The sequence below is a fragment of the Podarcis bocagei genome (genome assembly GCF_964188305.1).
Source record: "Podarcis bocagei genome assembly, chromosome: 11".
In the NCBI taxonomy this organism is placed as follows: domain Eukaryota; kingdom Metazoa; phylum Chordata; class Lepidosauria; order Squamata; family Lacertidae; genus Podarcis; species Podarcis bocagei.
The window spans coordinates 65,998,789-66,024,375 of record NC_138136.1 but is presented as its reverse complement, the minus strand read 5'-3'; the positions used below and the strand labels follow the sequence as shown (position 1 = coordinate 66,024,375).

At 57.7% G+C, this 25,587-nt stretch overlaps 1 protein-coding gene across 3 annotated transcripts in view; it reads right to left on the bottom strand.

The window, feature by feature from the left end:
* The window catches only part of TLN1 (talin 1), a 53,675-nt gene that overhangs the window by 10,573 nt on the left and 17,515 nt on the right, over positions 1 to 25,587 (bottom strand). The window contains exons 2-41 of one of the 3 annotated variants that reach the window (XM_081213354.1): positions 23,934 to 24,097; positions 23,549 to 23,646; positions 23,256 to 23,385; positions 22,912 to 23,064; positions 22,641 to 22,783; positions 21,104 to 21,231; positions 20,740 to 20,800; positions 20,342 to 20,446; positions 19,957 to 20,112; positions 17,875 to 17,976; positions 17,584 to 17,660; positions 17,295 to 17,475; positions 16,109 to 16,222; positions 15,680 to 15,997; positions 14,464 to 14,562; positions 14,272 to 14,322; positions 12,873 to 13,040; positions 12,302 to 12,596; positions 12,030 to 12,196; positions 11,418 to 11,546; positions 11,185 to 11,298; positions 10,337 to 10,450; positions 10,072 to 10,206; positions 9,691 to 9,819; positions 9,482 to 9,584; positions 9,042 to 9,250; positions 8,839 to 8,958; positions 7,765 to 7,962; positions 7,132 to 7,271; positions 6,884 to 6,977; positions 6,676 to 6,765; positions 6,423 to 6,545; positions 6,158 to 6,301; positions 5,584 to 5,745; positions 4,563 to 4,703; positions 4,195 to 4,376; positions 3,918 to 4,050; positions 2,656 to 2,757; positions 1,582 to 1,752; positions 1,236 to 1,385 (exon numbers count right to left, since the gene is read on the bottom strand). In XM_081213354.1, coding sequence (XP_081069480.1) covers positions 1,236 to 1,385; positions 1,582 to 1,752; positions 2,656 to 2,757; positions 3,918 to 4,050; positions 4,195 to 4,376; positions 4,563 to 4,703; positions 5,584 to 5,745; positions 6,158 to 6,301; positions 6,423 to 6,545; positions 6,676 to 6,765; positions 6,884 to 6,977; positions 7,132 to 7,271; positions 7,765 to 7,962; positions 8,839 to 8,958; positions 9,042 to 9,250; positions 9,482 to 9,584; positions 9,691 to 9,819; positions 10,072 to 10,206; positions 10,337 to 10,450; positions 11,185 to 11,298; positions 11,418 to 11,546; positions 12,030 to 12,196; positions 12,302 to 12,596; positions 12,873 to 13,040; positions 14,272 to 14,322; positions 14,464 to 14,562; positions 15,680 to 15,997; positions 16,109 to 16,222; positions 17,295 to 17,475; positions 17,584 to 17,660; positions 17,875 to 17,976; positions 19,957 to 20,112; positions 20,342 to 20,446; positions 20,740 to 20,800; positions 21,104 to 21,231; positions 22,641 to 22,783; positions 22,912 to 23,064; positions 23,256 to 23,385; positions 23,549 to 23,646; positions 23,934 to 24,063 — 5,559 coding nt within the window. In that variant the 5' untranslated portion in view covers positions 24,064 to 24,097. Of the gene's footprint in view, positions 1 to 1,235; positions 1,386 to 1,581; positions 1,753 to 2,655; positions 2,758 to 3,917; positions 4,051 to 4,194; positions 4,377 to 4,562; positions 4,704 to 5,583; positions 5,746 to 6,157; positions 6,302 to 6,422; positions 6,546 to 6,675; positions 6,766 to 6,883; positions 6,978 to 7,131; positions 7,272 to 7,764; positions 7,963 to 8,838; positions 8,959 to 9,041; positions 9,251 to 9,481; positions 9,585 to 9,690; positions 9,820 to 10,071; positions 10,207 to 10,336; positions 10,451 to 11,184; positions 11,299 to 11,417; positions 11,547 to 12,029; positions 12,197 to 12,301; positions 12,597 to 12,872; positions 13,041 to 14,271; positions 14,323 to 14,463; positions 14,563 to 15,679; positions 15,998 to 16,108; positions 16,223 to 17,294; positions 17,476 to 17,583; positions 17,661 to 17,874; positions 17,977 to 19,956; positions 20,113 to 20,341; positions 20,447 to 20,739; positions 20,801 to 21,103; positions 21,232 to 22,640; positions 22,784 to 22,911; positions 23,065 to 23,255; positions 23,386 to 23,548; positions 23,647 to 23,933; positions 24,101 to 25,587 lie in introns of all 3 variants that reach the window. The other 2 variants (XM_081213355.1, XM_081213356.1) reach the window with 2 other exon arrangements.

Here is a 25,587-nt window from a genome sequence, read left to right as displayed (position 1 = left end):
AAGAAGAAACTGGGGAACTGAAAGAAAGATGGCCATTATTTCCTGTGTAGGAAAAGACTATTGTAGTGACAGTGATCTTAAGGTGGAAATCTTAGAGTCGGGAATTATGAAGAGATTGAGTTGTTAATAACATCAAAAACATCCAAAGTATCCAGTTTGGCAAATATATCTTTGGCTTCCGCAGTGACTGTTGGTATTGTTTGGCAGCTGATGGCTAAACAATTAGAAATGATCAGATTGATGTTTCATGAAAAGGGGAAAGAAAAAGAATCAGAGAGATATGAAATGAAAAACGGAACTGGAGATTAGATTTCAGACAAAATCGATGAAAAGTTGGTAAGACTGGATGATGAAACACCAAAACTGGAGAAAGCAGGTGGTGAAATGGAAATGCCTTTCATCTGGGGGCTTGGAGGAAAAGGGAAAGATAAAATAATAAATGCAAAGATAGATATGAATGAAAAAACACAGTTGACAATGACTAATAATAATAATAATAATTTGGAAACCCCTCTTGGATTTTCGTGGGAAAAAGAAATGAATGATTTTGAGACACGTGGACTCAGAATAAATATTACTGAACAGAAAGTGGAGAAGATGGAGGTGTTTCCTGCTTGGCAGGGGGTTGGACTCGATGGCCCTTGTGGTCTCTTCCAACTCTATGATTCTATTCTATGTTATCATGGACAGAATGTCTTAAATAACATTTTTTATGTAACTGGCGGATGGAAAATTGGAGGTCCTTTTTATCTTTTTTAATTGTATCTTTTCGCTTTCTCGCTCTTTTCCTTTGCTTTCCTTTTTCTCTCTCTTTCCTTTCTTCCTGTTTCTTTCTTTCTTGTTCTGGTAGCTGTTTTCGTTTCTGCTTTTATTTACGTTAGTTTTCTACATCTCACCATATTATGAAATCTTCAAATAAAAATCTTAATGTGAATGCAGCAAACACAATCAGGAATTGCCTTTGCTACACTTTTCAGTCTGCAAACGATACACAATTGATAACATTCCCCCCAATCCTCAACTGTAGTGTAATTAGGCAATTATGTAAAATCCCGCTGCGGTGGAGTGGGACAAAGAACATTTTTGTGGGAAGCAGAAAACTGCAGCCAAAGAAACAGTCCTGCGTGGGACGGGGGGGGGGGCAGACCTCCCTGCCTTCTCCCCTCCTGAGGCCTTGGAGGGGGTCCCCCATTAAAAGTCAAAGGGGGAGTTGCGCTCTGGGGAAGGAGTCACACCTGATTGATGGCTTGAGTGATGGAGTCCACCATGCCGCCAACCACGCCTGCTGCGCTGGCCGCCTCGTTCAGGGTGGCCGTCAGGTCCTCCACGGCCTCCTTCATCATCTGCGCAGACTCCTCGAGGGCTTCCTGCGTGTGGGCTGCTTGCTGGGGGGGGGGGGAGAAGGCGATGCATCACCTGCTCTCAGAAGCGCCTCGATGCTCATCATCCACAGGCGAAGGCTCTCTGCCGCTCCCCACCTGAGCAGACACTGGTGTGGCGCTCCCCACCTGCCCGGCAGGCCCCTCTGGGAAGGGCAGAGCCACATCAGCCTCCCTCTCCCTGCCCCCACCCAGCTGGCACCTTGGGGTTCCCTCCGGCCTCCTTGGCCGTGTAGAGCATCTGAAGGGCTGACTCTGCCAGCGTCTTGGTCTGGTCCAGGAGGTTCATCTGCTGCTGGCTGTTGAGGGTCTTGGAAGCAGCCCCCACGGCCGCCAGAACCAGCGGCTGAAAGTACTGAGCCAGCTGAGAGACCTGGAGGGAGAGAAGGGGCAGGTGAAGGGGGCAGGGGGGCAGAAGCAGAATCCCAGTCTCCCTGGCTGGGGGCACACAGTGCCTGGGGGGCCAGCCCTCCTGCAGCTCCTGCCTTAGGCACCCTGGGTGCAGAAGAGGGCCACGTCCTGGAGAGGACACCCCCCCCCATGGCTTTTGCCGTGTGATTCAGTCCCAATGAGCAAAACCTCAGCAGAAGAGGAGAACCGTAAGGAGGGAGGCAGAGGAGGAGGAGGGAGACGCAAAGGGGCTGCTCTGGCACTTCCCTTCAGTGGCCTGAAGAGTCTGCCAGGTGATCCCCTGGCATGCCACTCTAAGCCACAGGGGGGCAGGAGATCTCCGCAGTGAGCGCCAGGGGCCAAGCACCCCTTCTGGACTGAGTTTGCTGCTTTGCTCATCAGCCTGGTTGCCACGGCATTGAAGGCAAAGCCTCAGGTACGCCAGAGACACTGGGGAAGAGATCTCTGGCCGCACCTGAGGCCTCGCCCTCAATGCCAGGGCAGCTGGACTGCCCTTCGCTCTCCCGCCTGCAGCTCCTTCCAGAATCCCAGGCCCACAGAAGCTCCCTCTCTGGCACCAGAGGTCCACAGCCTCCCCTTTGCTTGCTGGTATTCTTCCCCACTCCAAACATGCCATCATCCCTCACAGGAAGAGCCCAAGCCAGGCCATGGCCCCTCTGGCGCAGGGCTTCCTGCACAGGCTGGCAGCAGTGGCTCTGCAGGGATTCAGGCAGGTGGGCTGCCAGTGGGGCGGAAGCAGGGACCTTCTGCCTGCCTGGCAGCTGCTCTGGCCCTTCCCCACCAGCAACTCTCGTTAGGCAGCCCTTGGCTCTGCCTTCTTCCAGCCCCCCTCCCTGCCCCCCCCGCCGGCCCCCCATCCTCTTACCTTGTGCCCCAGCTGGGAGGCCTCGGCTCGCGCTGCCCCAGCCACCGGCTCAATGAGGTGGTTGATCTCCTGGACGGCCGTGAGCATCTGGTTGTGCAAGGCCTGCGAGGGAGAAGGGATAGAGGGAGAGTTCCTGGCAGGCCCACCTGGGGAAGGGGGCACGAAGCCCACCCGCCTGATGCCGTGGGTGGGGAACACCCAGCTGCTCAGAGTCAGAGCCCCACAAGTTCCCCTCTCCCCACAAACACTAGAGCCCAGCAAGCCCTCCGGCACACGGGGGCAGCTCCTGACTGGGAAGGTGTTGAAGGCATGGCAAAGGGACTGGGCAGGATTTGTCCCATGTGGGCTGTGGGCCCGTTTTTCACCAGTGAAAGGATGTTTCCTATTCCAATGACTGGTCTCCTGCTCCCTGCAGGCATCCTAGATGGCGGCTAACGGATGGACGTTGAATCCTGACAAGACAGAAGTACTCTTTTGGGGGGACAGGGGGCAGGCAGGTGTGGGGGACTCCCTGGTCCTGAATGGGGCAACTGTGCCCCTGAAGGACCAGGTGTGCAGCCTGGGAGTCATTCTGGACACACAGCTGTCCATGGAGGTTAATTCTGTGTCCAGGGCAGCTGTCTACCAGCTCCATCTGGTATGCAGGATGAGACCCTACCTGCCCGCAGACTGTCTGGCCAGAGTGGTGCATGCTCTGGTTATCTCCCGCTTGGACTACTGCAATGCGCTCTACCTGGGGCTCCCTTTGAAGGTGACCCGGAAACTACAATTAATCTAGAATGCGGCAGCTAACTGGTGACTGGAAGTGGCTGCCGAGACCAAATAACACCAGTCTTGAAAGATCTACATTGGCTCCCAGTACGTTTCCGAGCACAATTCAAAGTGTTGGTGCGGACCTTTAAAGCCCTAAATGGCCTCAAAGGCCCAGTAGACCTGAAGGAGCGTCTCCATCCCCAACATTCTGCCCAGACACTGAGGTCCAGTGCCAAGGGCTTTCTGGTGGTTCCCCCCCTGCAAGAAGCGAGATTACAGGGAACCAGGCAGAGGGCCTTCTCGGTAGTGGTGCCTGTTTTGTGGAACACCCTCCCATCAGATGACATCTGAAGGCAGCCCTGTTTAGGAAAGCTTTTAATGACTGATGTTTTAATGTATTTTTAATATTTTGTTGGAAGCTGCCCAGAGTGGCTGGGGAAACCCAGCTGGACGGGCAGGATATAAATAATAAATTATTATTATTATTACTCGCTCACTCACTCACTCACCTCCTGAGAGATGCCCTCGCGAGGCGCCAACTGCTGGCTGATGGCTGCCAAGGATGCCTGGTCCACGTCCCGAATGCACTTGGTCAGCAGCTCAATGGCCTCGTCGCACTCCCGCTGGCCAGGAGCCTTGTCTCTGCCGGGAGGAGGGGAGACCATCAGCCTGGCTGCACCCACCGAACACCCAGAGAGGCCGACTCCCTCTCCCTGGCACAGCCCTGGCAGCACAGGAAGGCATGGCAGGCACCCAGCACCCCCACCCGGCCGCTGTGCTTCTCACCTCATGTTGGTGATGAGCTTCTTGATGGAGTCGGAGACGGTCCGAGAGTGTCCGGCCAGCACTGACCACTTGGGCGGGTCCTTTGGGTTGACGGCCAGGGAGCGAGCTGTCTGGATGAGGCCGGCAGAGCTCTCCAGCATGGTCTTGGCAGAGGAGATGATGGGCTCCATGGCTCTGCGCCCCTGCAGGGTGGGGGGAGAGGCGCCAGGTGGTCAAGGGGAAGCTGGCGAGCAAGTGGGGGCACAGCTGGGGCTCTGAGAAGCCCCCCACCAAGTCTAACTCCCTGCTCCCCCCAAAGGATGCTGCCCGTGGCAGCGGAGGAAATATCTCCCCACCAGGCCCTGACTGGGTCCTGCCCCCCGACTTACCTCTGGGCTGATCTGAGCAGGAACGGTGGCAAACTCTGGGTTGGAGGCAAAGGCGGTCAGGTTGTCCACGGCCTCAATGAGGGGGGAAGTGGCCTCGCGGCAGCGCTCCCGGTTCTCTGGGGTGAAAGCCCCGTCCAGAGCCTGCAAAGAAGGACAGAGGGACGGGCAGCACTGGCCTTGGGGCTTCCTCCCCACGGATTAAGCCCACGGCCCAAGAGGACGTGGGGCGGCTGCCAAGGTGGACTCCCCACTCCAGCAGCTCCTCCAGGGACAGGATCCCCTGAGCTCCCCATGAGCAAGGCCAGGCGGTTTGGTCCAGGCTGGCGGGGGAGAAGGACCAGGCCCTTTGGGTCGAATCCTTCAGCTCCAGCCAGCGCCGCCCCTCCCCTGAATGCCAAATACTTCTGGGATTGCTCAGCCAGCAGCTCCATTCCTGGCAGGCGAATCTACTGGCGCAGCGACAGAAACGAGTCTCCTTGGACGTCCAGCGGCTGCACCAGCAAATTCTCCAGCCTGGCTCTGAGGCTTTTCTCTTTCATTTTTGTGTTCATGAAGGTAATGATCTAATCTCTAATCACTAGTCCTCGTGCGAAGGACCACTTTCCACTCTGTATCACAGCCCCAAAGCCCCCTTTCAGAGCTCCAGCCCCTGGCTCAAGACTGGCTCCCCAGGCCGCTTCACGGGCTGAACCCCAGAGACTGGAGCAGGGAGCCCTTGGGGGGAGCTTTCCCTTGGGAGCTGGTGGTGGCAGAGCAAGGCCGGGGAGGGGCTGCCTCACCAATGCTTGCCCTTGACCAGAGAAAAAGAGGGGGGGGGGGAGAAAAAGAGGTTGTGAAAGAGAAAGAGATGGGGTGGGGGAGAGAGAACACAAAAGAAAGAGGGAGAGGGAGAGAGAAGGAGAAAAGAGAAAAAGATTTAGAGGGGAATAGAGAAAGAGAGAGAGAAAGGAGGGCTTCCCCCTTCCCAGGCTCATCACAGTGTCATCCCACCCACGTGCCCCGACACCTGTCAATCAAGTACCTTGATGGTCTTGACCAGGTTGGCGGTGCTGTTGGCCACCTCCTTGGCAGACTGGACAAACTGGCGCTTGGCCACTGGATTGGCGGTGCGAGATGAGGCCAGCCGGCAGGTATTGCAGAGGGCCGAGGTGTGCTTGGCCACAATGGTGGCGGCTGAGAGGACCTGTGGGGGACAGGGGAGGGGCCTCCACGTTAGGCCACGGCAGGCGGACAGCAGCCAGGGAGGTGGGGGGCTTTCAAGTCCTCCTGCCTGGCCCCGGGAGACGGGCATGTGGAGACTCGTGGCACAGGGCACAGGAAAACCCACCCTTCCGGCTGAAGCCTCGCCACCACAGCAGGTCTCCAGCCTCCCAGTCCGAGGTGCCTCCTTGCTCACGGCACCGTCAACATAGGCAGCTGGACTTGGGCGTGTTGCTGGCTTCCATCCTGGCCCCTTGCGGGACTTTCTCCCTGACAAAGGACTAAACCAGCAACACACACACATGCCTCACGAGGGGCTCTGGCTGTGCTCCACCCCCCCCCCCACCCCGTGGCGCCCTTGCACAGCTTGGGTGATGCGCCACCCAAGGGCTCACCTGGGACTGGGTGCAAGCCGGGTCAATCAGGTTCTGGCAGGCCATCTGGATGGCTTGGTTGGCTCTTGCAAACTGGGTGGGGTCCACCAGGCCTTGCTGTCCTGCCTGGCTATTGGGGTCCGAGACGCCAACCAGGTAGGCAGCCTGGGAGCAGAAGGGAGAGAAGGAAGAGGTGGGGGGTGGGTGAGCAACGGAGCAGCCAGGCGCTCTCCCTGCACCCCAAAAGGAGAGCCCCCCACCCCCTCATTTCCCGTGGCCTCCCTACCTGGGCAGCTGCTTCCGTGAAGCCGCAGAGGGCCTTGGAGGCGGTGCTGATGGAGTCGCCAAACTCGGGCAGCTTGCTGTTCTTGGCATTCTGGGAGATGCCGGCCATGGCTTCCCCCAAAACCTGTAGAAATAGGAAGGGGAAAGGGTGGGTGCCAGGCCTGGGAGGGGAAGCAGAGCCCCCCAGGGCTGGGGTCACAGAAAGCAGCCACTGCCCGCCCCCCAAAAGAGAGAGTCGCCCCCTGGCTGCTCACCTTGGAGTTCTCCATGACACTGTCCAGGCAGTTGAAGTACGACATGTCGTTGACAGCCTGCGTGGGATTCTCCAGAAGCTCTCGCACTGTCTGGGGAGGGGGAAAGGCAGCTCAGGGCTTCCCCACCACCACTGCAGGCCCCTCCCGCCTGGCAGGCTGTGGCCCCCCCACAGCAGCCCCCGCCCCCCTTCCCTGCACAGAAGGCTACCTCCAGCTCCCGCAGGGCGTTGTCGCACTCCTTCTGGCCGGGCGCTTGCTGGGTGCACATGGTGATCAGCTGGTTGATGCTGTCCGTCACGGCCCTGCAAGGACAGAGGCAGCCCATGAGCCCCTCCTGTGCCCCCCCCCCCAGCCATGGCCAGCCAGCCACTCCGGGAAGGAGCTTCCACAGCCAAGAGACAACACAAAGCAGTCTTCCCTATTCTCATTCCCCTTCCTCCAGGAGGGAGCCCCTACCGGGCAGCGGCTGCCAGCTGGTTCTTGAGGTTGGGGGCCGCAGGGTCGGCGGAGAGGGCCTTGGCGGCCAGGAGGAGCTTGCTGGACGACATGGAGATGCTCTTCAGGTTGGAGACCACCTGGGCCTGGGCTTCCCTGGACTGTGGGGAGAAAGGGAGGGAGGCAGAAGGAGGGGTCACTCGGCCATCCGCCCCAGGCCAGGGCCAGGGGGCCTCGCATTCACCCAACAGCCCCACTGCCAGCCAACCAGCTTGGCACTGGCTCGGTCCTTGGGACGAGGGGACACTCCACTCAGCACCGGCACCTGCTCTCTTTACTACGGTTGAAAAGCCACATAAAGCCAATCTGCTGCTTTACTAGGGAGCTGTCAGGGCTCCCAGGCCCAATCCAGCCAGGTGCTGAGCCTGAATGGAGGAGCGGAGTGAGACTCCCCGCTTTGCCTGGGCCAGGCAAATGGGCACTTTGGCAGAGCCCTGACTGAGCAGCCTGCCCTTCCTCCAGAGCCCGTCCCTCCGGGGAAGATGGGTCCCCTGGCACTGCCCACCCGAGTCCCTCTCTAACCCCACTGCATGCACACACACAGGTTCAATTTGCCCCCTGCGTACAGCCCTCTCTCCGCAAGGGGTCTCTTACCGGCGACTGGCCGGCCATCTCCACACCGGCCTGCAGGAACTCGTTGAAGTCTTGGCCGAACTTGCCGGAGGCCTTGGCCAGGTCCTGGGGGGTCCCGCGAGACGCCTGCACCAGCTCCGTGGCCGACTGGTTGAGGCCAGCAGCTGCCTGGTTCAGGTGACTCTGGGCCTCCTGGAAGTTTTTGCCACTGGGGGGGAACTGGAGGGCGGGAGGGAACGAGAGTCAGCTTCAGGCATGGGACTCACAACAGGGCTATGCCCCGCCCCCCGCTCCCTTGACATGCAAAGAGACACTGCCTATTGGCCAGACTAAATTACAGCAGCACCTCTTCCGTCTTCAGATACAAGCCCTGGGCTTCACTTGGACCAGGGATAAAAGCAAGAGTCAGGTCCACCTGCCCAGGTATTACTTGGCTGGGATGGATCTGCTGCTCTCTGTGCTGATATTTGTACCGCTCCTTTCATGGACGTGAATTAATGTTTTCTTGTATCCATGGGACAGCAGGACGGACGAGTGGGAAGAAGGGGCCAGATTCTCCCTCGCTGGAGGTTTTAAAGCAGAAATCCCACGGTTGCCTGTCGGGGATTCTCTAGCTGTGATTCCTGCTCTGCAGGAGGTTGGACTAGATGAGTCCTGGGTGACCCTTCGGACTCTACAATTTGTGTCCTGCCCCAGAATGGCTTTGGCAACAAGGAGCAGGGCAGAAATGCTTTAAGTAACTGATGGGGTTTTGCTCTGCAGGATCACTAATGCTGGGGAAACCCAGCCAGATGGGCAGGGTATAAATAACAAATTATTATTAGAATGCAGAGGCAGTCAATGGGGCAGCCCTAGAGCCATGAGTGAGACGTGTGTTGTGCCTGGGCCATTTTAAAAGGGGAGGGATAACTGCAGCCCAGAGGAGGGTGGGCAGGCATGCTGCCCTGGGCTGTACAAGGGCCCCTCCGTTTGCTAAACTGGTCCCGGAGCTGAGGGGCCAGGAGACAGGCCTCCTCGAGGGCCCAGACCCCCCCCCCCAGAGGGGATGCCCTCCCCGCCTCCCGCCAAGCCAGAGAGAGAAGGGAAGGGGCTCACCGAGTCAGCCAGAAGCCTCTTGCTGGCCTCGCCCACCGTGCGAATGGCGGCATCCACATCCCGTTGGCCAGGAAGGCAGTTGACGCAGCGGTTGAGAGCCTGAGAGACGGCCTTGGCCACCTGCCGGGAGAGGGCAGAGCGGCTCAGTGGGGAGGGCCACTACCCCACCCCCCCACGGCCCCCACGCCAGGCCGAGGGCTCACCTGCGCCAGGCGCTGCTGGCTCTCGGGGTCTCCCGGCTTGGCCACGGCCTTGCGGGCCTCCTCGATCAGGTTTCCGGCCTTGTCCATGACATCGCCTGCGCACTCCAGCATGGCGGCCTGGACCTGCGGCTCCTCCGAGTTGGCAGCCACCCCGCGGGCAGCTTGGCTCAGGGAGCGCAGCGCATGGGCCACATCGCGGGCAGCAATCCCTGGGGGAGGCAGGGGGAGAGGGCGGCATCAGCCCAACCCTGGCCAGGACCCTCCCTCCCCAAGAGGGGGTGAGGAGGAAGGGGAGGAGGAGGCTGGGTCCAATCCAGACCCATGAGGAACAGAGGGATGTCTCCTGAACTATGCATAGCAAGGGGGGAGCCTGCCACAGCTCGGGGGAGGAGCAACGGAGGCTGCTGGTGGGGAGGGGGTTTGGGGGCACGGAGGAGTACCTGTGTAGTTTTCGTTGCCCTGGGCAACCTCTCCCAGCAGCTGGGCGATGGCGGAGCTGACGGCCTTGGTGCTGTTCCCCAGGTCCTGGGCGCTCTTCTCCATCTGCAGGACACACAGAGTCAACAGGGCCCCCCCGTGCCCCCACCTCCCCCTTGTGCCTGCTGTGCCCCCCCACGCCCTCTGACCCCCCACGCCCTCCTCTGCTCACCGTCTCTCCCGGAAGAGGCTTCAGCTTGCCCTCTTTGGCCGCCGTCTTGGCTTCCTGCAAGTCCCGCTCCAGGCTCTGCACCAAGCTGAGGGCCGAGTCGATCTCCAGGGGGCCGCAGGCCTCTTGTGCCTGCCGTGGAACAGGAGGGTGTCACCCCCAGGGGGCGCCAAACACCATCCCCAGCCCCCAGCCCCTGCCACTGTCCCACACTGAGGGCTTTAGCATAGAAGACTGGCAGAAGATCTGTGGGGAGGAGGCCCCCTTCACCCCACAGAGAACCAATGGCCACAAGACGCAAGAGAAGAAGGAGGAGAAGAAGGAGAAGAAGAAGGGGCCACGGCTGTGAAGAGGGCAGGGGGCTTGACGGCTGCTCCTCCTTACCTTCTGTGCTGCCGTGCGAAGTTCGGCCAAGGCGGCTGCCAGGTTCTTGGCACACTGGCTGAGCTGCATGGCGGAGGCCTGGTCCGAGATGGTGGGCACTGTGGCCTTGGCCGCGGCCACCATCTTCCCGCCGGGCTGCAGCGGGGGGAGGGAAAGGAGAGTGGTGACCATGAGGAGCCCCCAATCCTGAGGAGCCCCCCACCCTGGGTTGCCCACACAACCGCCTCCTCGCCCCGCGGGCGCCCTCTGCTGCCCATCCCCTCACCTGCAGGAAGTTCTGGCTGGCAGCAATGAGAGCCAGCTGGGCGCTGGGGCTGTCGGGCTGCGACTGGCTCCCCCGGACGCCCTGGACCAGCATGGGGATCTGGTCCGCCACCACCTGGAGGAGGGCGGGAGAAAGAGACGGTTGGGGGGCCTCCATCTGAACCGCGTCCTGGGTCCTTCTTGCCCCAGAGGTGCCAGGAGAGCCTCTGGGGCTCAGGGGGTGAGCCCACCAACACCCAAGGGAAGCAAGAGGCGCCCAGAGTAGGAAGTACTTGTGGCTGGTGTTTCTGATCAATGTGATAGCAGCCATTAATAATAATAATAATAATAATAATAATAATAATAATAATAATAATAATAATATATTATTTATACCCCACTCACTCTGGGCGGCTCCCAACAGAATATTAACAACAACAACAACAACAACAACAACAACAACAACAACAACAACAACAACAACAACAACAACAACAACAACAACAACAACAACAAAGCAATAAAACATCAAATGCTAAAAACTTCCCTAAACGTGGCTGCCTTTATTTATTTACTTGGCAGCAGTCTCCTCTGTCAAATGAATGAATGTATGACGGCTAACATAATGTCATGTTATGGTTATTGATATCGCTATTAGTATTGTTATTAAAATAATTGTGTTATGCACTGTGTTTTTGTGCTGCAACCTGACCTATGATCTTTGGATGAAGAGCGGCATATAAATTTAAATAATAGCAATGGTCCCAACAGCAACAATGAGAGGTTGGAATGGCCTCTCACCCCCCCAGCCAGACACCCACACTGAAGCTGGGGGGGGGCAAGCCCAGCCCTCCCCTCTCTCCCTCTCACCTTGCAGCTCTGCGCCAGCTGCTGGTGGGCAGCCGGGTTCTTGTTGGTGGTGGCAGCATGCTGGGCGGCTGCGATGGTTTGGGTGGCGGCGGCCGCTGCTTGCTTGGCTGCATGCTGGGGAGAGAGAAAGTGGGGACGGGGTGAGGCCAGGAAGGCCCCTCGCTCTGCCCAGCCGGCCAGGCCATGGCAAGCGACGGGCATGGGCACACACACACGTCACTTGCAGCACTAACCTCCAGCCGGTGCACCAGCTTCTTCTTGATGGCGTTCTGGGCGGCTGCGTTGGTGGCCATGCGCAGGCCCTCAGCCGCCTCCCGCAGGCGCTGCTGCTGCTCCTCGCTGTCTGGGTGGGCTGCAGCCCCCTGGTGGGCAGGGAGCAGGAGGGGAGGCTGGTCAGAATGGCCCCCGCCAGGCTGCCCACCACCACCTCATGGGGACCAGGAGCAGGGAGCGGGCAAAGAGGCACCAGTGAGGTTCCCACCAGGCGCCCAGGGGGACACCGGCAAGGGGCACCGGCCGGCTCTAGCCTGGTGCAGCTCCCAGGAAACGTATGTGGCTGGCACCAGAGGGCATGAGGACAGGATGAGAGGGCATCACCCGGGGGAAGTGGACAACCCCCTCCCTGAAATGGGATGCAGCAAGGAGGGCATCATTGTGGGCACAGACGTGGCACTCAGTTGTTGCTTCCCAAAGAAGGGGGACCAATCCAGGGCGGGGGAGGCTCTCCATGGCCACAGCACCTGCACCCCCCCTCCACTGCCAGAAGCCAATTCTGACCCCTCCACCTCGCTCCCCTGCCAGGCAGGCTTCCCCCCATCCGCCCAGTCCCTCCACCGACGCCACACCTTGGCGGCCTCCACCATCTTGGCCGTGGCGTCAGCCAGGATCTTGGCCGCACTCAGCAGTTTGCGCGAGTTCTCCAGGTCCGTCTCCCCTTCGGCATCAGCCTTGATGGCGTTCACCAGGTCGGAGGTGGCTTGAGCCAGGATGCGGGCCTGACGCACCATTTCCCCTGGGGAGGAGGAGGGGAGAGGTGAGGGCCGGCCCCACAGACGGACCCTCAGACACCCTCACCCATCCCATCCCCAAGTGGTCCCTCCCCCCAAGGCCCACTCACCCGCATCTCCCATGGAGCTGAAGATGTTCTCCGTGACGTTGAGGATGGTGTCAGTGGCCTGGTCGTAGCGGCCGATGGGCTGCCCGCCAGTGGCATGCTGCTTGATGTGCTCCAGCAGGTCGTTGAGGGCCTGCGTCACGGCCGTGGCCGCCACCCCCACCTGCTTCAGCAGCTGCTCGTCGCCCGTGGCCGCCTGAGACGCGTCCACACAGCTCTCCACCGACTTGGCCACCAGCTTGCCAGCTTCCACCAGCTGCTCCTGGCAGACGGGCGAGCTGATGGTGGGCGCCACCACCTGCCAAGGAGGAGGAGGAATGGGCAAGGCACAGGTCAGTCAGAGCACTGGCCCAGCCTGCTCCAGCCCCACCAGCCCCACTTCCCACAAGACTAAGAAGTCACCCTTTGGGGAGATGGCAGGGGCCAGCTTGCACTCCTCAAAGGAGGGCCTTCTCCAAACGGAAGCCCAAACAGTGCCCCGATGCCAAGGCATGTGTTTCCTGGAAGAGGAAGGGGCCAAGGCCAGCTGCTGCCCCAGGGTGCCAGGGGTGGGTGCTCAGGGTCTGCTGCTCACCTTGGTGCAAGCCACCAGCTGGGAGGTGGAGAGGGCGCACTGCGTGGCGGCAGCAATGACCTGCGTCTGCAGCACCGAGTCCTCCGTCTTCTGGGCCACGTTCTTGGCCTTCAGGACCAGGGCGGCAGCGGCACTGGCCACGGCCTTCGCCAGCTGCATCAGCATGTCCTGTCGGGGGGGTGGGGGGAGGAAGAGGCGGCGTTGGCTGGTTGTGCTCATGAAACATTCAGCAGGGAAACCCGAGCCGGGCAAGGAGGGCCCTTCCAGGCTCTCCTGGCACAGGTGAGATCATCCTTCTTCCGCCTCTGCCAGCACAAACCTCACCCCTCTGTGCTCCTGCGGCACTCAGCCCCCACCCCAAGACCCCCCCAACCACCACCCTCTCTGGCCTCAATCACAGGCGCAGAGAGCACCGCACACCAAACCCGTCACCAAGAGGAAGCGCCCACAGCCCCCCACCGCAAGGACCGGGAGCGGGGAGAGAAGATGCTCGGATTCCCCTGCTGCCAAAGCAGCCAAGACCCCACATGGGGCGCTGGGGGCAGAAGGAGCCCCCAGGCCGCTTGCCCTGATGCAGGCCCAGCGCCGAGAGGCTGGCACGGTTCCCTGGCATCTGTGGGGAGATTTGGCAGCGCCAGCTGCTCTACCAACAGAGGTCCCTGCTGACTTTGCTACCATGCCATGTGGCGAAGAGTCCCACAGGCAGCCTCCTGGGGGTCCTGCCAAATCTTGGCCCCTCTGGCCGGTGATCTTGGGGGCTTCCTGGCTTGTGGGTCAGAGCCATCCCACCAACTGGAGGTGTCAGGGAACTGCCATCGGAGCCAGAGGGAGAGGGAGAGGGAGGGCTCCAAAGGGATTCCGGAGAGCGTCCCGGGAGGGAGAGAAGCAGCACATCTTTTGGGGAAGGAAATCAGCGTAACACCAGTGGAGAAGGGAGGCCGATTGGGGAATCGGCGAGGTGGCTCCAAGACTCCTCGCCGGGAACCAGTGGGGAGAGCACGGGTCCTCCGATGCCCACACCCTCCCTGCGCAGAAGGCTCCCGCGCAGGGAAGCTAGGCGGAGACTAGGCGTCAAAGAGCTTCTTTGCTGGAAGAAGTTCAAGAAACGCCCACTAACGGATTCTGCCAGCGATTGAGACAGTTACGGGCGAGTGGCTGTCCAGACAGAAAGGGTTCATTCAGGCAACCAGCCAGGAGTGGCGTTGATTTACACACAAGCAACCCCTAGAACCCTTACAGGAGGGGCCAAGGCTCCTGCAACAGGGGGAGCCGAGCATGCGCCAGCGAGAGCAACAGCTTGCCCCAAGCCCCTTGGCCAGTGAGCCCCACTGATTGGCAGCAGCGCAGAGGAGGGCTCTGCCCCAGAGAGCACAGCCCCTGCTGGGCTCAGGCCCTTTACCGTCTTGGGGTCAGGGGCAGACAGGGTCCGAGGGCGCCGGCTCTCCACCATCTGCACACGAATCCACAAGACAAGAGAGGTTACTGGGCCCAAGCGCCACCCCCACTGCCCATCCTGTGCCAGAGGGCAGGCGGCCTGCGCCAGGCTGTCCCCCGCCAGGTGTGCCCCAGAGGACTCCCGCTTGCCACTCACCTGGAAATGGGGGTCGGCGTCACTCTCCCCGATCTGCTGCAGCAGCTCCCCACTCATCTGCCCCACGGCGCCTGCAGCTTGCAAAAGGTTCTGCCGCGGCTGGAGGAGGAAAGGGCTAGAGGTTAGGGGCAGCCCCTGAAGGCAACCCACAAGACCTAAACTCGAACAGGCAGACCCTCGTGGTAAAGTCCCCTTTGTCCAGCTGGGAATGGCTGTCACAGAACAAAGGGCTCCCGTTGCTTCCAGAAAGTGGGCAGAGTTGGGTGCCTGTTGCCTCTCTAGAGGAACGCTGTCCCTCAGAATAGGGGCAGCCACATGGAAGGCCCCGCTCAGAGTTAATGTGGAGGTTTCTGGGGTCCATGGAGGCTCGATGGAGAATCACTGCATCATAGAGTTTGAAGGAACCCCAGGGTCATCTAGTCCAACCCCCTGCAGAGTGCAGGGCTCTCCTGGGTGTAGGAGGGTCATGGCGGCCTCTCAAGGGGGGTCTCCAGCACATTAACTCTGACATGGTGGCTGAGAACCTTTTAGCGCCGCCAGGCTTCTAAAGACATTTGCAAAAAATGTTTTCTGTAGAAGTTAACTGAGCTGCGGTTTTAAATATTGCTGTGATTTTAATGTGCATATATGGGGTCAACAACAACAAACAACAAACCGTATTTTTCATGTATAAAACGCCTCCAGATTGAGAAAATGAGGGAAGATTGCCCAGACTTGATGAGCTTTTTTGAAGGGGGGTTGCCAAAAATTGCTCACCTGCAGGACTGCCACAGCCAATTGCACACACATTGATAGAGCCATCAATCGTATGCACGCTCGCTGAAAGCAAGTGCCAATTGCTTGCACAACTGCTGCAGCAGCCAATAGCCAGCGGACCTTGCCGCAACCACCAATCCCACGCAAAAATTCTGCTGACAATCTACTGTTCGCGGCAGCCACCAACTGCCTGTCCCACCTCTCCACTCTCTGTGTATGACGACCCCAAATTTTAAGCATAATTTTAAAACAAAATAACCTTGTCTTATACACGGAAAAATACGGTGTGTTTTTAAACCACTTTGCTCTTTTTTTAAAAAAATGAGATTGCGTAATACAAGTATAAAACCGCAGGCCTGCGGAGTGGGAGGGGACCCAAAGGGTTGCCTAATCCAAGCCCTGCAAGGCAGGAATTGCACTGAAGAGGAGCTTTTCCCTGGACTCAAGCGGCCAGGCTCACCTCTGCGCTGGAGGGCTGCGCGGTCTTCAGCAGCTCAGAGACGGCCCCCGCCAGGTTCTTGGCCGCCTGCAGGAGCTGCCTGCCATTGCCCCCCTCGTCCTCCATGAGGGCGGCCAGCAGCTTGACCCCCTTGGACATCTCCGTCAGGTTGGAGGAGATGGTGGTGACGGCGCAGCCCACGGCCGTGTAATCCGTCTCGGCCGGGTCGCCCGCCGTCAGATTGACCACGGAAGCCGTGCCGGCCGTGATGGCGTCCACCTGGGAGTGGATCTCGTGCTTCGACTCGTCCATCTTGTTCTTGCGCCAGGCTTTGGAGGCCTGGGGGGGGAGGAAAGGGGGCCGTTATTCCAGGACTCCACATGGGAGGCTCCCCCCCGGAGGGTACGCAGTCGCCCCCAAGGGCCCCTTCCCTTGGCCAGCCCCACTCACCGCATCCTGCCCCATGGGGGGCAGCGTGTCAAAGTCCTCCAGGTTGGACTGGGCAGCATGGACCGCCTGCATGCTGGAGAGGATGGTGCCCGTCAAGGCCTGCTGGGCCGAGGTCTGCAAGGAGGAGGAGAAGAAGAAGAAGAAGAAGGGGGCACAGCCTGGCCCTCTCCTGGAGCCCAAGGGCCCCTGAAAGGAGGGGGGCAAGCAGAGAGCCCCTGGGTGGGGAGGGGCACCCGTGGGCTGCAATGTGGGTGGGGCTACATAAGCACCACTCCTAGGGCCCTCAGCTCCTGAAGGTAACAGGCCCCTTTCTATGTCCAGCTCTCCTTTGTCAACAACAAATTGTCGCTGTCATTTATGGACCCAACAGGTATCTCAAGCCATTTGCACATAACAAAATATGTGTTTTATCCAAGTAATTGTTGAATTGAAATACAATTAAAAGGTGTATATTAATAGTGAAATAGAATTAAAAAGAAGTATATTAATAGTGAAATAATTATTAAGCTCTAACTAAAAATGACTTTTTATTCATAACAAACTTAACAATGCAAACACATTGGCATTTGGCAACAACAAAAGTTCCTTTTGAAACACAATTTACAAAGACTCAAAACCTAGTCTCTAGGAACTTGCTATAATATGAAAAAATAATAGGTGTAAATACTGTATATGATGCAAACTACTAATAATTATAAATATCAGAATGTAGGCCTCCTATATATAGAAAGGAGCAAATCCGTGATATTTGAGGGAGCAGGCGGGGCCCATGACTTACATCCTAGGAGCCTACACAACACAAAAAACGGTATGTAGGTTTTATTTCATTTGTTTTTTATCTTATATTTTGGAAATGGACATCCAGTTGTTTTTTTCCTTTAATCCCCCCCCCCCCAAGAGAGTGGGGCCCTAAGCTATAGCTCGTTTAGCTTCTACGTCAATCTGGCCCTGACCACTCCCTAGCAGCAGCCACGGGTGCAAACAGGCCCAGAGGGAAGAGGGCTCTGTGAATCATTGACTTGTAGAGGTGGACGGGACCCCTTGCGGTCATCTAGCCCACCCCCCCGCAAGGCAGGAACTAAAGCATCCCAGAGAGACAGCCACTCAGTGCTCTTTGTGCTTCTTGTGCAAAGAAACGGCTTGGTGGCCCCCGTGGGAGCGGAGGGGAGAGGGAAGGGCTCCTTACCAGGGGGGGCATGTGCCCGCGGTGCATCTGCCCGCTGGTGATCTGCTGCTGGGCCTGGGGCATGGTGCCCATCTTGAAGTTCTCCGGCCCGCCGGCGCCCAGGCGGATGATGCCCGGGAGGGCCAGGGAGCCCGTCTCAGCCTTGTTGACCTGGTTGAACTGCTGCTGGAGGACGGTGGACCTGCGAGGCAAGCGGAGGGAGGGAGGGAAGGAGGAGAGAAGAAGCACCCCCACTCCAGGCAGCGGCAGCCCCCCCACCCCCAAAGCCCTCCTCTCCCTCCAGACTTACTTTTTGGGGGAGACGGACTCCTCCAGCATGGTCGATTCCTCGTCCCCCTCCAAGCCAAAGTGGTCTTTGCTCTTTTTCTGCGGGGCAGAGAAGGGGGCAGGCAATGACTCCGCCATCCACAGACAAAGGCGGCCATGGGGCACAGGGCAAGGCAGCCCACCCTCCTGGTGGGGGTCATCCTTCCCCTTGGCCAGCACCCTGCAGCGCCAGCTTGGCCTTGTCCTCCCGCATGCCCAGGCAGATGCCACGCCTGAGGTGGGCGCCCCTCTCCCTGCCTCCCCACAGCCTCACCTTCTTCAGGATGATGTCAATGTAGCCGGCAATCAGCTGGGCAATCTGCTCCCCCTCCGTCGTCTGGACAGAGTAGTAGCCGTCCTGGTAATCCCCAAAGTCCTGCAAGAGGAAAGGAAAAAGTCTCTCTCTCTCTCTCTCCCCTGGCCACTGTAGGGCAGCCACAAGGTGGGGGAAACTGTGAAGCCAGATGATGATGATGATGATGCCCCACTCGTCTGACTAGGTTTCCCCAGCCACTCTGGGTAGCTTACAGAATATCTAAAAGCAGAGTGTGAGCTGCTGGGAGCCCTGCTCCTCTCCCCCTGGCCTGGCTGGCTCCATAAAGGACTGCTGCTGCCACGGCTGCTGGGCAGAGAGGCCTCCATTTTTGTTTTTGTTTTCTTTTTAAATTGCTTTTATTTCCCCCCCCCATGTCATTTTAAATTGTGATTGATATTGTTGCAGAAATTATGGAGGTGGGGGCACATCTTTAAAGTTAAATGTTCCAAATATTATGCCTGAATGTATCCTTTCAACGTGACAGCTCAGGTAAGTTACCTAGCTTTTACAATCATATAAAATCAGCTCCTTTGCCAGTTTCCTCCATTCCAAAGCTATTTTCCCCTTGAAAAAGGACTCCAGGAAGTGCCCAGAGGTGACAATTGCTGAGCTGATTGTTGGCCAAGGAAAGCCTAATCCCATCACCAAACTTGCCAAGGGGCCAGACATGCAAAGGAAGTTCTATTGTACTTTGGGTGGTGGGACTTCAGAGGTGTTTCCTATGCTAATCTTATACCTGAGTCTTGCCCTGCCATGTCTGCTTAGGCTAATCTTGTGCCTTGTCTGGACTTGTTTGCAGGGACGCGGACTTAGAAAAAATATTGGGGGGGCCCGGGAAAGCTCATGAATAATAAATAAGCTCATGAATATGCAAATAAAGTGGCTCCGGCCCTAAATAGGGCAAGCCACGCCCCCCCAGCCAGCCGATTGGCTGGCTGGGAGGTGTGGCCAGTCGGGATTCCCCTGTTCTCGCGGGATTTCCGGCAGTGCCTCCGATTAGGGCGCGCGGCTGGCTGGCTGGCGAAGGAGCAGGTGAGGAGGAGGCGGGGGACGGCGGCGGCGCTCTGCTGAAAGGGCGCCCGCCCGAGATTATTGGGGGGGCTGAGCCCCCCCAAAAAAATTTTTGAGGGGGCTCGAGCCCCCTCAAGCCCCATGGAGTCGGCGCCTATGCATGTTTGCCAAGGTTAAACTAGTGTAACCCCTGTCTACCCCTCTCTTTTGTGATATGTCAGTGATGTAGCAATGATGCTGTGTGAACTGTACTCTGGGATATGGTGGGAAAGTTCTAAAAGTCTTTTCAAAATTCCTCTTTGAACCTGTTGCGCAATAAACTTTGATCTACAGCGATTTGCTCCAGTTGGTGGCTGGACTCCTCCTTTATTCCGCAGGGACCCGCGGTCTCTGCCCGACCAGCTGGGGGACTGAGCAGCCTCACACCTAGATTTTTCCGATAACAATATTAATGCTGTATTCTGAGTTTTAGATTTTATGATTTATGTGGAAATTGTTTTTTCCATTTGGTTGTGTACCTTTTGATGTGTTTTATTTATTGTTTATGACTTTGGTTATGTTGGTAATTACGTAAATCTTGTCATGTTGTAAGTCGCCTTGAGCGTTGTTTTAACTATGGAAAGGCGGCAAATAAAACGATGATGATGATGAAACATAATAAAAACATCAAGCATTAAAAGCCTCCCGATACAGGGCTGCCTTCAGATGTCTTCTAAAAGTTGTGCAATTCTTTATCTCCTTGACATCCGAAGGGAGGGTGTCCCACAGGGAGGGCGCCACCACCGAGAAGGCCCTGCACAGCTCCATCCTCATTCCAGACATTGTCTGTTGCAATGTTCAGCTGGGGATGCAGCACGATGTTGAAAACCGGATGTTGCTCAGTCCTCCCCCCTGCCCACCCTCTGCTTGCAGGATGCGGCCCCAGGCAGCCCCCTTCTGCCCCTGCGCTTCTTCCAAAGGACACCCGGGGACGGGGCAAAGAGAGCTGGAGATGGCGGGGGAGGAAGAGGAAGGAGGAGGAAGGCCTACCAGCGTGAAGCTCTTGGGGGAGGCGGCCCAGCGCTTGATGTTGGTGAGGTTCCACTCCTGGATGACCTCCTTGGTCTTCTCGTCCACCCGCATGACACATTCCTTGGTGATGCCCAGCAGGCGGGGGACCAGCTTGTTCTTGCCCTTCATCTTCTCCTGCAGGGGGGACACGTGGGTCAGGCCCAAGGGGAGCCCTCAGCTCCCCCTGCACCAAGGGGGCACCAGCCACCTCAGAGCCACCGTGCTCACCTCAAAGGGTGAACATGCAGGAGAGCCCCCCCGCCCCCCTGCGAGGCGTAGAAGAGCCAAGGTGCAACAGCCCCACCTCAGATGGAGGCAGGGGGCTCCCCGATAGGGCAGAGAGATGGGGCAGGGCCCCCCTCACCTTGACCAGGAAGAAGGAGACCCCGTAGGTCTTGAGGGATCGGGCCAGCTTCACGTAGCGAACCTTCGCCTCAATCTCGCTCATGTTGCCGCAGTTCTTGTGCGCCTGAGGGCAGAACACAGGGGGGTCACTCTTCTGCTCCTCCCACCCCCAGGGAAAGGGGCCCCCTCTCCCGCCAGAGCCGCCCCACACAGCAGAGGCGTCCCAGGTCCCCACAGGGGGTCCTCTGGGAAATGGGCAGCAGATCCTGTCAAAAGCAGATATTTTGCCAGGTGTGCCCCACCCCCAAGCCCACTTATCGGTGGAGGGGGAGGAGTGTCCCCTGTGAGCCCCCTTCCCCTGGAGGTCCAAGGGGTCCCTGGTTGCAGCCAGTCCCCCCCCCCCCCGCTTCCACTCACCATGAAAATCTTGCGCTCGCCTTTCTGCTTGATGTACTCCTTGGGCAGAAAGTCCTTGAGGCTGGAAAAGGGGGAGGAGGGGGGGCATGAGGGGAGGGAGAGCAAGGAAGAAGCCCAAACCTTTGCTGCCCAACCCAAACTCATCCCCTGGGGGGGGGGCAGTCCTGCCCAGCGCAAGGAGGCCTTGCCCAAATAAGGGAAGTGCAGTGAAGAGCTCCTGGCGGACGGCTGACCAACCTCGACTTGAAACCCCCCCAGGAAGGGAAGGCCACTCGCTTCTGCGCGGCACCCTGTGACCCAGTTTCCCCTGGCGCTCCGCTGCGAAGCCCACGCCAAGCGGGCAGAGACCGGCAGGGGCACTCACTCTAAGAATCCCGCCTTGTGCTTCTGCTCATTGTGGGGGCCAAACTGGATCTGGCACTGGAATCCCGCAAACTCACAGGCCTTGTCGAAGGAGACGGGGTGGGAGCCGTTCAGGATGTCGTCCCGGGCCTGAAGAAGGGGGCGGGGCACAGGGAAGTCATTCTCCTGAATTAATTCACAGTTCATTCATATCTCCTTAATGGGCCCATCCCTCCCATCCTCTACACAAGGATTTTGGGCTGGGGGGGGAGGAGAGACCTGCTGCCCACTCCACCAACCCAACCTTCATGGCACCTGCCAGGTGTACCTTGGGGGTTATTTATTTTATTTCACAAATTTTATACACTGCTTGATTGTAAAAAAGAAAAACAAAAAACCCAGCAACCTCAAAGCAGTTAATAAAAAGAGAAAACATTAAAATTGAGTTCAAAGCTTACAGAATCATAGAATCATAGAATCCTAGAGTTGGAAGAGACCACAAGGGCCATCGAGTCCAACCCCCTGCCAAGCAGGAAACACCATCAGAGCACTCCTGACATATGGTTGTCAAGCCTCTGCTTAAAGACCTCCAAAGTAGGAGACTCCACCACACTCCTTGGCAGCAAATTCCACTGTCGAACAGCTCTTACTGTCAGGAAGTTCTTCCTAATGTTTAGGTGGAATCTTCTTTCTTGTAGTTTGGATCCATTGCTCCGTGTCCACTTCTCTGGAGCAGCAGAAAACCTTTCTCCCTCCTCTATGTGACATCCTTTTATATATTTGAACATGGCTATCATATCACCCCTTAACCTCCTCTTCTCCAGGCTAAACATGCCCAGCTCCCTTAGCCGTTCCTCATAAGGCATCGTTTCCAGTCCTTTGACCATTTTGGTTGCCCTCCTCTGGACACGTTCCAGTTTGTCAGTGTCCTTCTTGAACTGTGGTGCCCAGAACTGGACACAGTACTCCAGGTGAGGTCTGACCAGAGCAGAATACAGTGGCACTATTACTTCCCTTGATCTAGATGCTATACTCCTATTGATGCAGCCCAGAATTGCATTGGCTTTTTTAGCTGCCGCGTCACACTGTTGGCTCACGTCAAGTTTGTGGTCAACCAAGACTTTTCACATGTACTGCTCTCAAGTCAGGTGTCACCCATCTTGTATTTGTGCCTCTCATTTTTTTTTGCCCAAGTGCAATACTTTACTTTTCAGTGTTAATATTTCAGTGTATAAATTAAAAAAACTAAAACAGGTTAGAACTCCACTTCTACTTTCTAAGCATCTGGGGGGGGGGTCTACACAAGAATGTTTTTAGCAAGCGCAGATATGTGCAAAGCAAAGGCACCTGCTTGATATCAAGAGGCAGGGAGTTCCAGAGGGCAGGTGCTGCCACACTAAACGATCAAATGCTTACAAACGCAGAAAGTGGGGCTTATGTGGCATCTATGGCGTAGCCCGTCCCCCTGAGCAGCTGCATGTGGGGTGAGGGGGTTTCATAGGTAAACTGGGGTTAGGATAATGCCCGAGACTTGCAGGGTTGTGTGACGGGAACAGTACCTGCACATAGAGCAGGTTGAGTTGCACAGGATCCCGCGAATCCACGTTTTGGTCCGAGTAGAAGAACTTCCGTCGCAGGAGGAGGGTCTCGCTGTCATCGATGCCCTGCTCTCGGAGGGTGCGCCCGTGGTCCAGCCAGTTCACTGTGGGGGCGCAGAGAACATTGGGAGGGGAGGCGGGGGGAAGGAGAGCCCCCCACTCTTTGTGGAGCATCCAACCAGCCCCGCTGCTCCTGGAACCTCGTGGGTCGTCCCCCATCCCACCGACTTACACTCATCGTCCGTGTGGAGTTTCTGCTTCAGCTTCTCCATCTTCTTCTCATCCCGCAGGAGCGTCTTGTCCTTCTTGAGGGTCCCTGTCTGCTCCTCCTTCTTCTCCTCCACAATTTCCCGCACCAGGGAGTACTCGTCGTAGTTTGTGATGCCTGCCAGGCGGGGAGACCCCCGGGTCAAGAGTGTGGGTGGGGGGAGAGAGGTCAGTCCCACCAGACTGGGAAACATTCCCAGAGAAGGGCCTCCCTCTTGCCTTCTGCAGAGCAAGACAAGTGTCTCTGTGTTGGGGGTAGAGAGGCCTTCTCTCTCCCTCCCTCCCTGGATCAAGCCCCCCCCCCCTCACCGATTCTGGCGCAAATGGTCATGAGTATGTCTGTGACCGTCTTGGAGTCGTCCACCATGACCGTTTTGACTGTCCCGTCCAGCATCCGGATCTTCAGGGGCCTCTGCTTCTTCTTGTACTCCAAGGTGTCCTGGAACGTTGTAGGGGGGGCATCAGAGAGGGCCAGAGGAGGGAAATTGGGGGGGGCAGGGGAGGGGAAAGAGGGGGCCAAGCAAAGGAGGAGACGCCCGCCTGGCAAGGGAGGGGGTTGCCAGGGGACAACCCAGGCGGGGAAGGAAGGAGGGGGGACGCACCCCATTGCGGAGCATGTAGTAGTCCAGGGCCTTCCCAGCTTCCAGCCAGATGCCCTTCTTGGGATCTTCGTCCGACAGGAAGAGGCCAAAGTCGGTGGCTGGAAAAGAGCAGGAAAGACTCTCCCAGGGCAGGCCAAAGGGCAGGCCCAGTGGCTGCAGACGGAGGTCCAGGCAGGGCTTTGGGGAGGCCCAGCCCGCCTGGCCCCCCTGTGCTTGGGCCTGAGGACCTGCCTCTGCAGATGCCCCCCACTCCCCGACTTTCTTCATCAGAAGGGCAGGCCCCCCTCTCTTGCCTGACGTGGAGAGATGCAGCTGAGAAGACACTCAAGCCCCCCCCCATATCAGCTGCTCCAGCCTACCCAACCCCCCTGCCCCTCCGACTTACGCTGGCCCATCTGCGCCTCCGGAACTCGCTCCCGGATCATGCGGCAGGCGTCGTACACCATGGTGGACGGCTCAAACTGCATCGTCTTCACCACGTTGCCAATGCTGATCTTGAGGGATAAGGCAACCATGGTGGCGGCTGGGGGGTCCCCACTCCTGCTTCACCTGCAGGGCAAAGAGGGGCCACAGCCGCTGGTGAGCAAGACCCCCGGAGAGGCCACAAGTCCCTTCAGCCAGGAAGCACTTGCTGAAGCAAAGGTTAGTCAACTGACAGGGGTTCCTTCCGGCTCGGCCATCCAATGGCTCCAAGGCCACTTGGGTGGGCATCCACTCTTCCCCCCACAAGGGCCAGGCAAGGTAGAATCCCACTTGTCTTTTTACAGCTGAGCCTGAGGTTCAGTGAAGCCGCAGGCAGCGGCGGAGGAAGCCTCTCGGGCACCCGCGGTGGCGTGCCCAGGGGCAGGGCAAACTGCCCATAAGGGTGGGGTGCAGTGCCCATAGGGGTGGGATGGGGCACTCGGCATCCAGTGATGTCCCTGTGCTGTGTCGCCCCATGCCATCCCTATGCCGCCAGGTGTATTTGCAGGATCAGTGGTTGGATTTTCACAATTGGTGAGTGGCGCTGGCACCCCCGGCTGCTCGGTGGGCAGTACTTGCACCCCCGGCTGTCGCAGCCAGGATTGCGAGCACTGCCCGCCAGGCAGTGCCGCCTGCTGATCGTGGAAATCTGACCACCGATCACATAAAACTCGCCAGGGATGCGAGCGCCGCCTGCTGGGGGGTGCCAGGCTGATCACTAGGCTTATTTGCGTGATCAGTGGGCAGATTTTCACGACAACAATCGCACCAATCGCAAAAAATTGGCAAAAGTGCAAGATGGAGCTGGACCCAACACAAGCTACCTGGGTCCCCAACACAAGTCACCCTGAACTGAAGGAAGGAAGGAAGGGTAGCAGTTCCAGGAAACAGGGCAGTTCTAGCTCCAACCAAGGCCCTCCTCAATTTTGTGCAGTGTTAGAAACTCAAGATATATAAGCTAGGCGCCAAACGGCTCCTTAAACCAGGGTTACAGTTGCCAAAACGGAAGGTCTCGTTGCCATTGTTGAGCCAGATGGCTCAAAAGTCGACTTTTTGGTTCCTGAAATTCATTCTGGTTGTGCAGATAAAACACAATGGATAGAATTCTACAGGATATGCAGAGCCAGGGTAGCTCAGGGGGTTACAGCGTGGTCCTGATAACACCAAAGTTGCAGGTTTGATGGCTGCATGGGGCAGCTGCACACTCCTGCATGCATGATCCGCAGGGTCCCTTTTTTGCAGCTGGATGGGTGATTCAGGGGGTCTGCAGGGGAGCATGGGAATAAAAGAACGTCTTTGTTTTTTGCTGCTGCTGCGCTGCCGGGCGAATCAGCTGCTATCCTGCAGACTCCCTGATTCACCTAGCAGAAAGAAAGAAAGAAGGAATAAATAAATAATTGTTGCATCTGTCTTTAAATATGTAAATGATTAAACATTCTGTTTTGGTACCTGCAATCCAAATCCCAGGAGCCATACGGCTCCTAGCCTGTGTATCCCAGTTTCTAACGCTGCCATGAGGATGTGCTGCTTGTGTGTGAAATAGTCCAGAGCCGAGGATCCCCAGACAGGCGCCATCC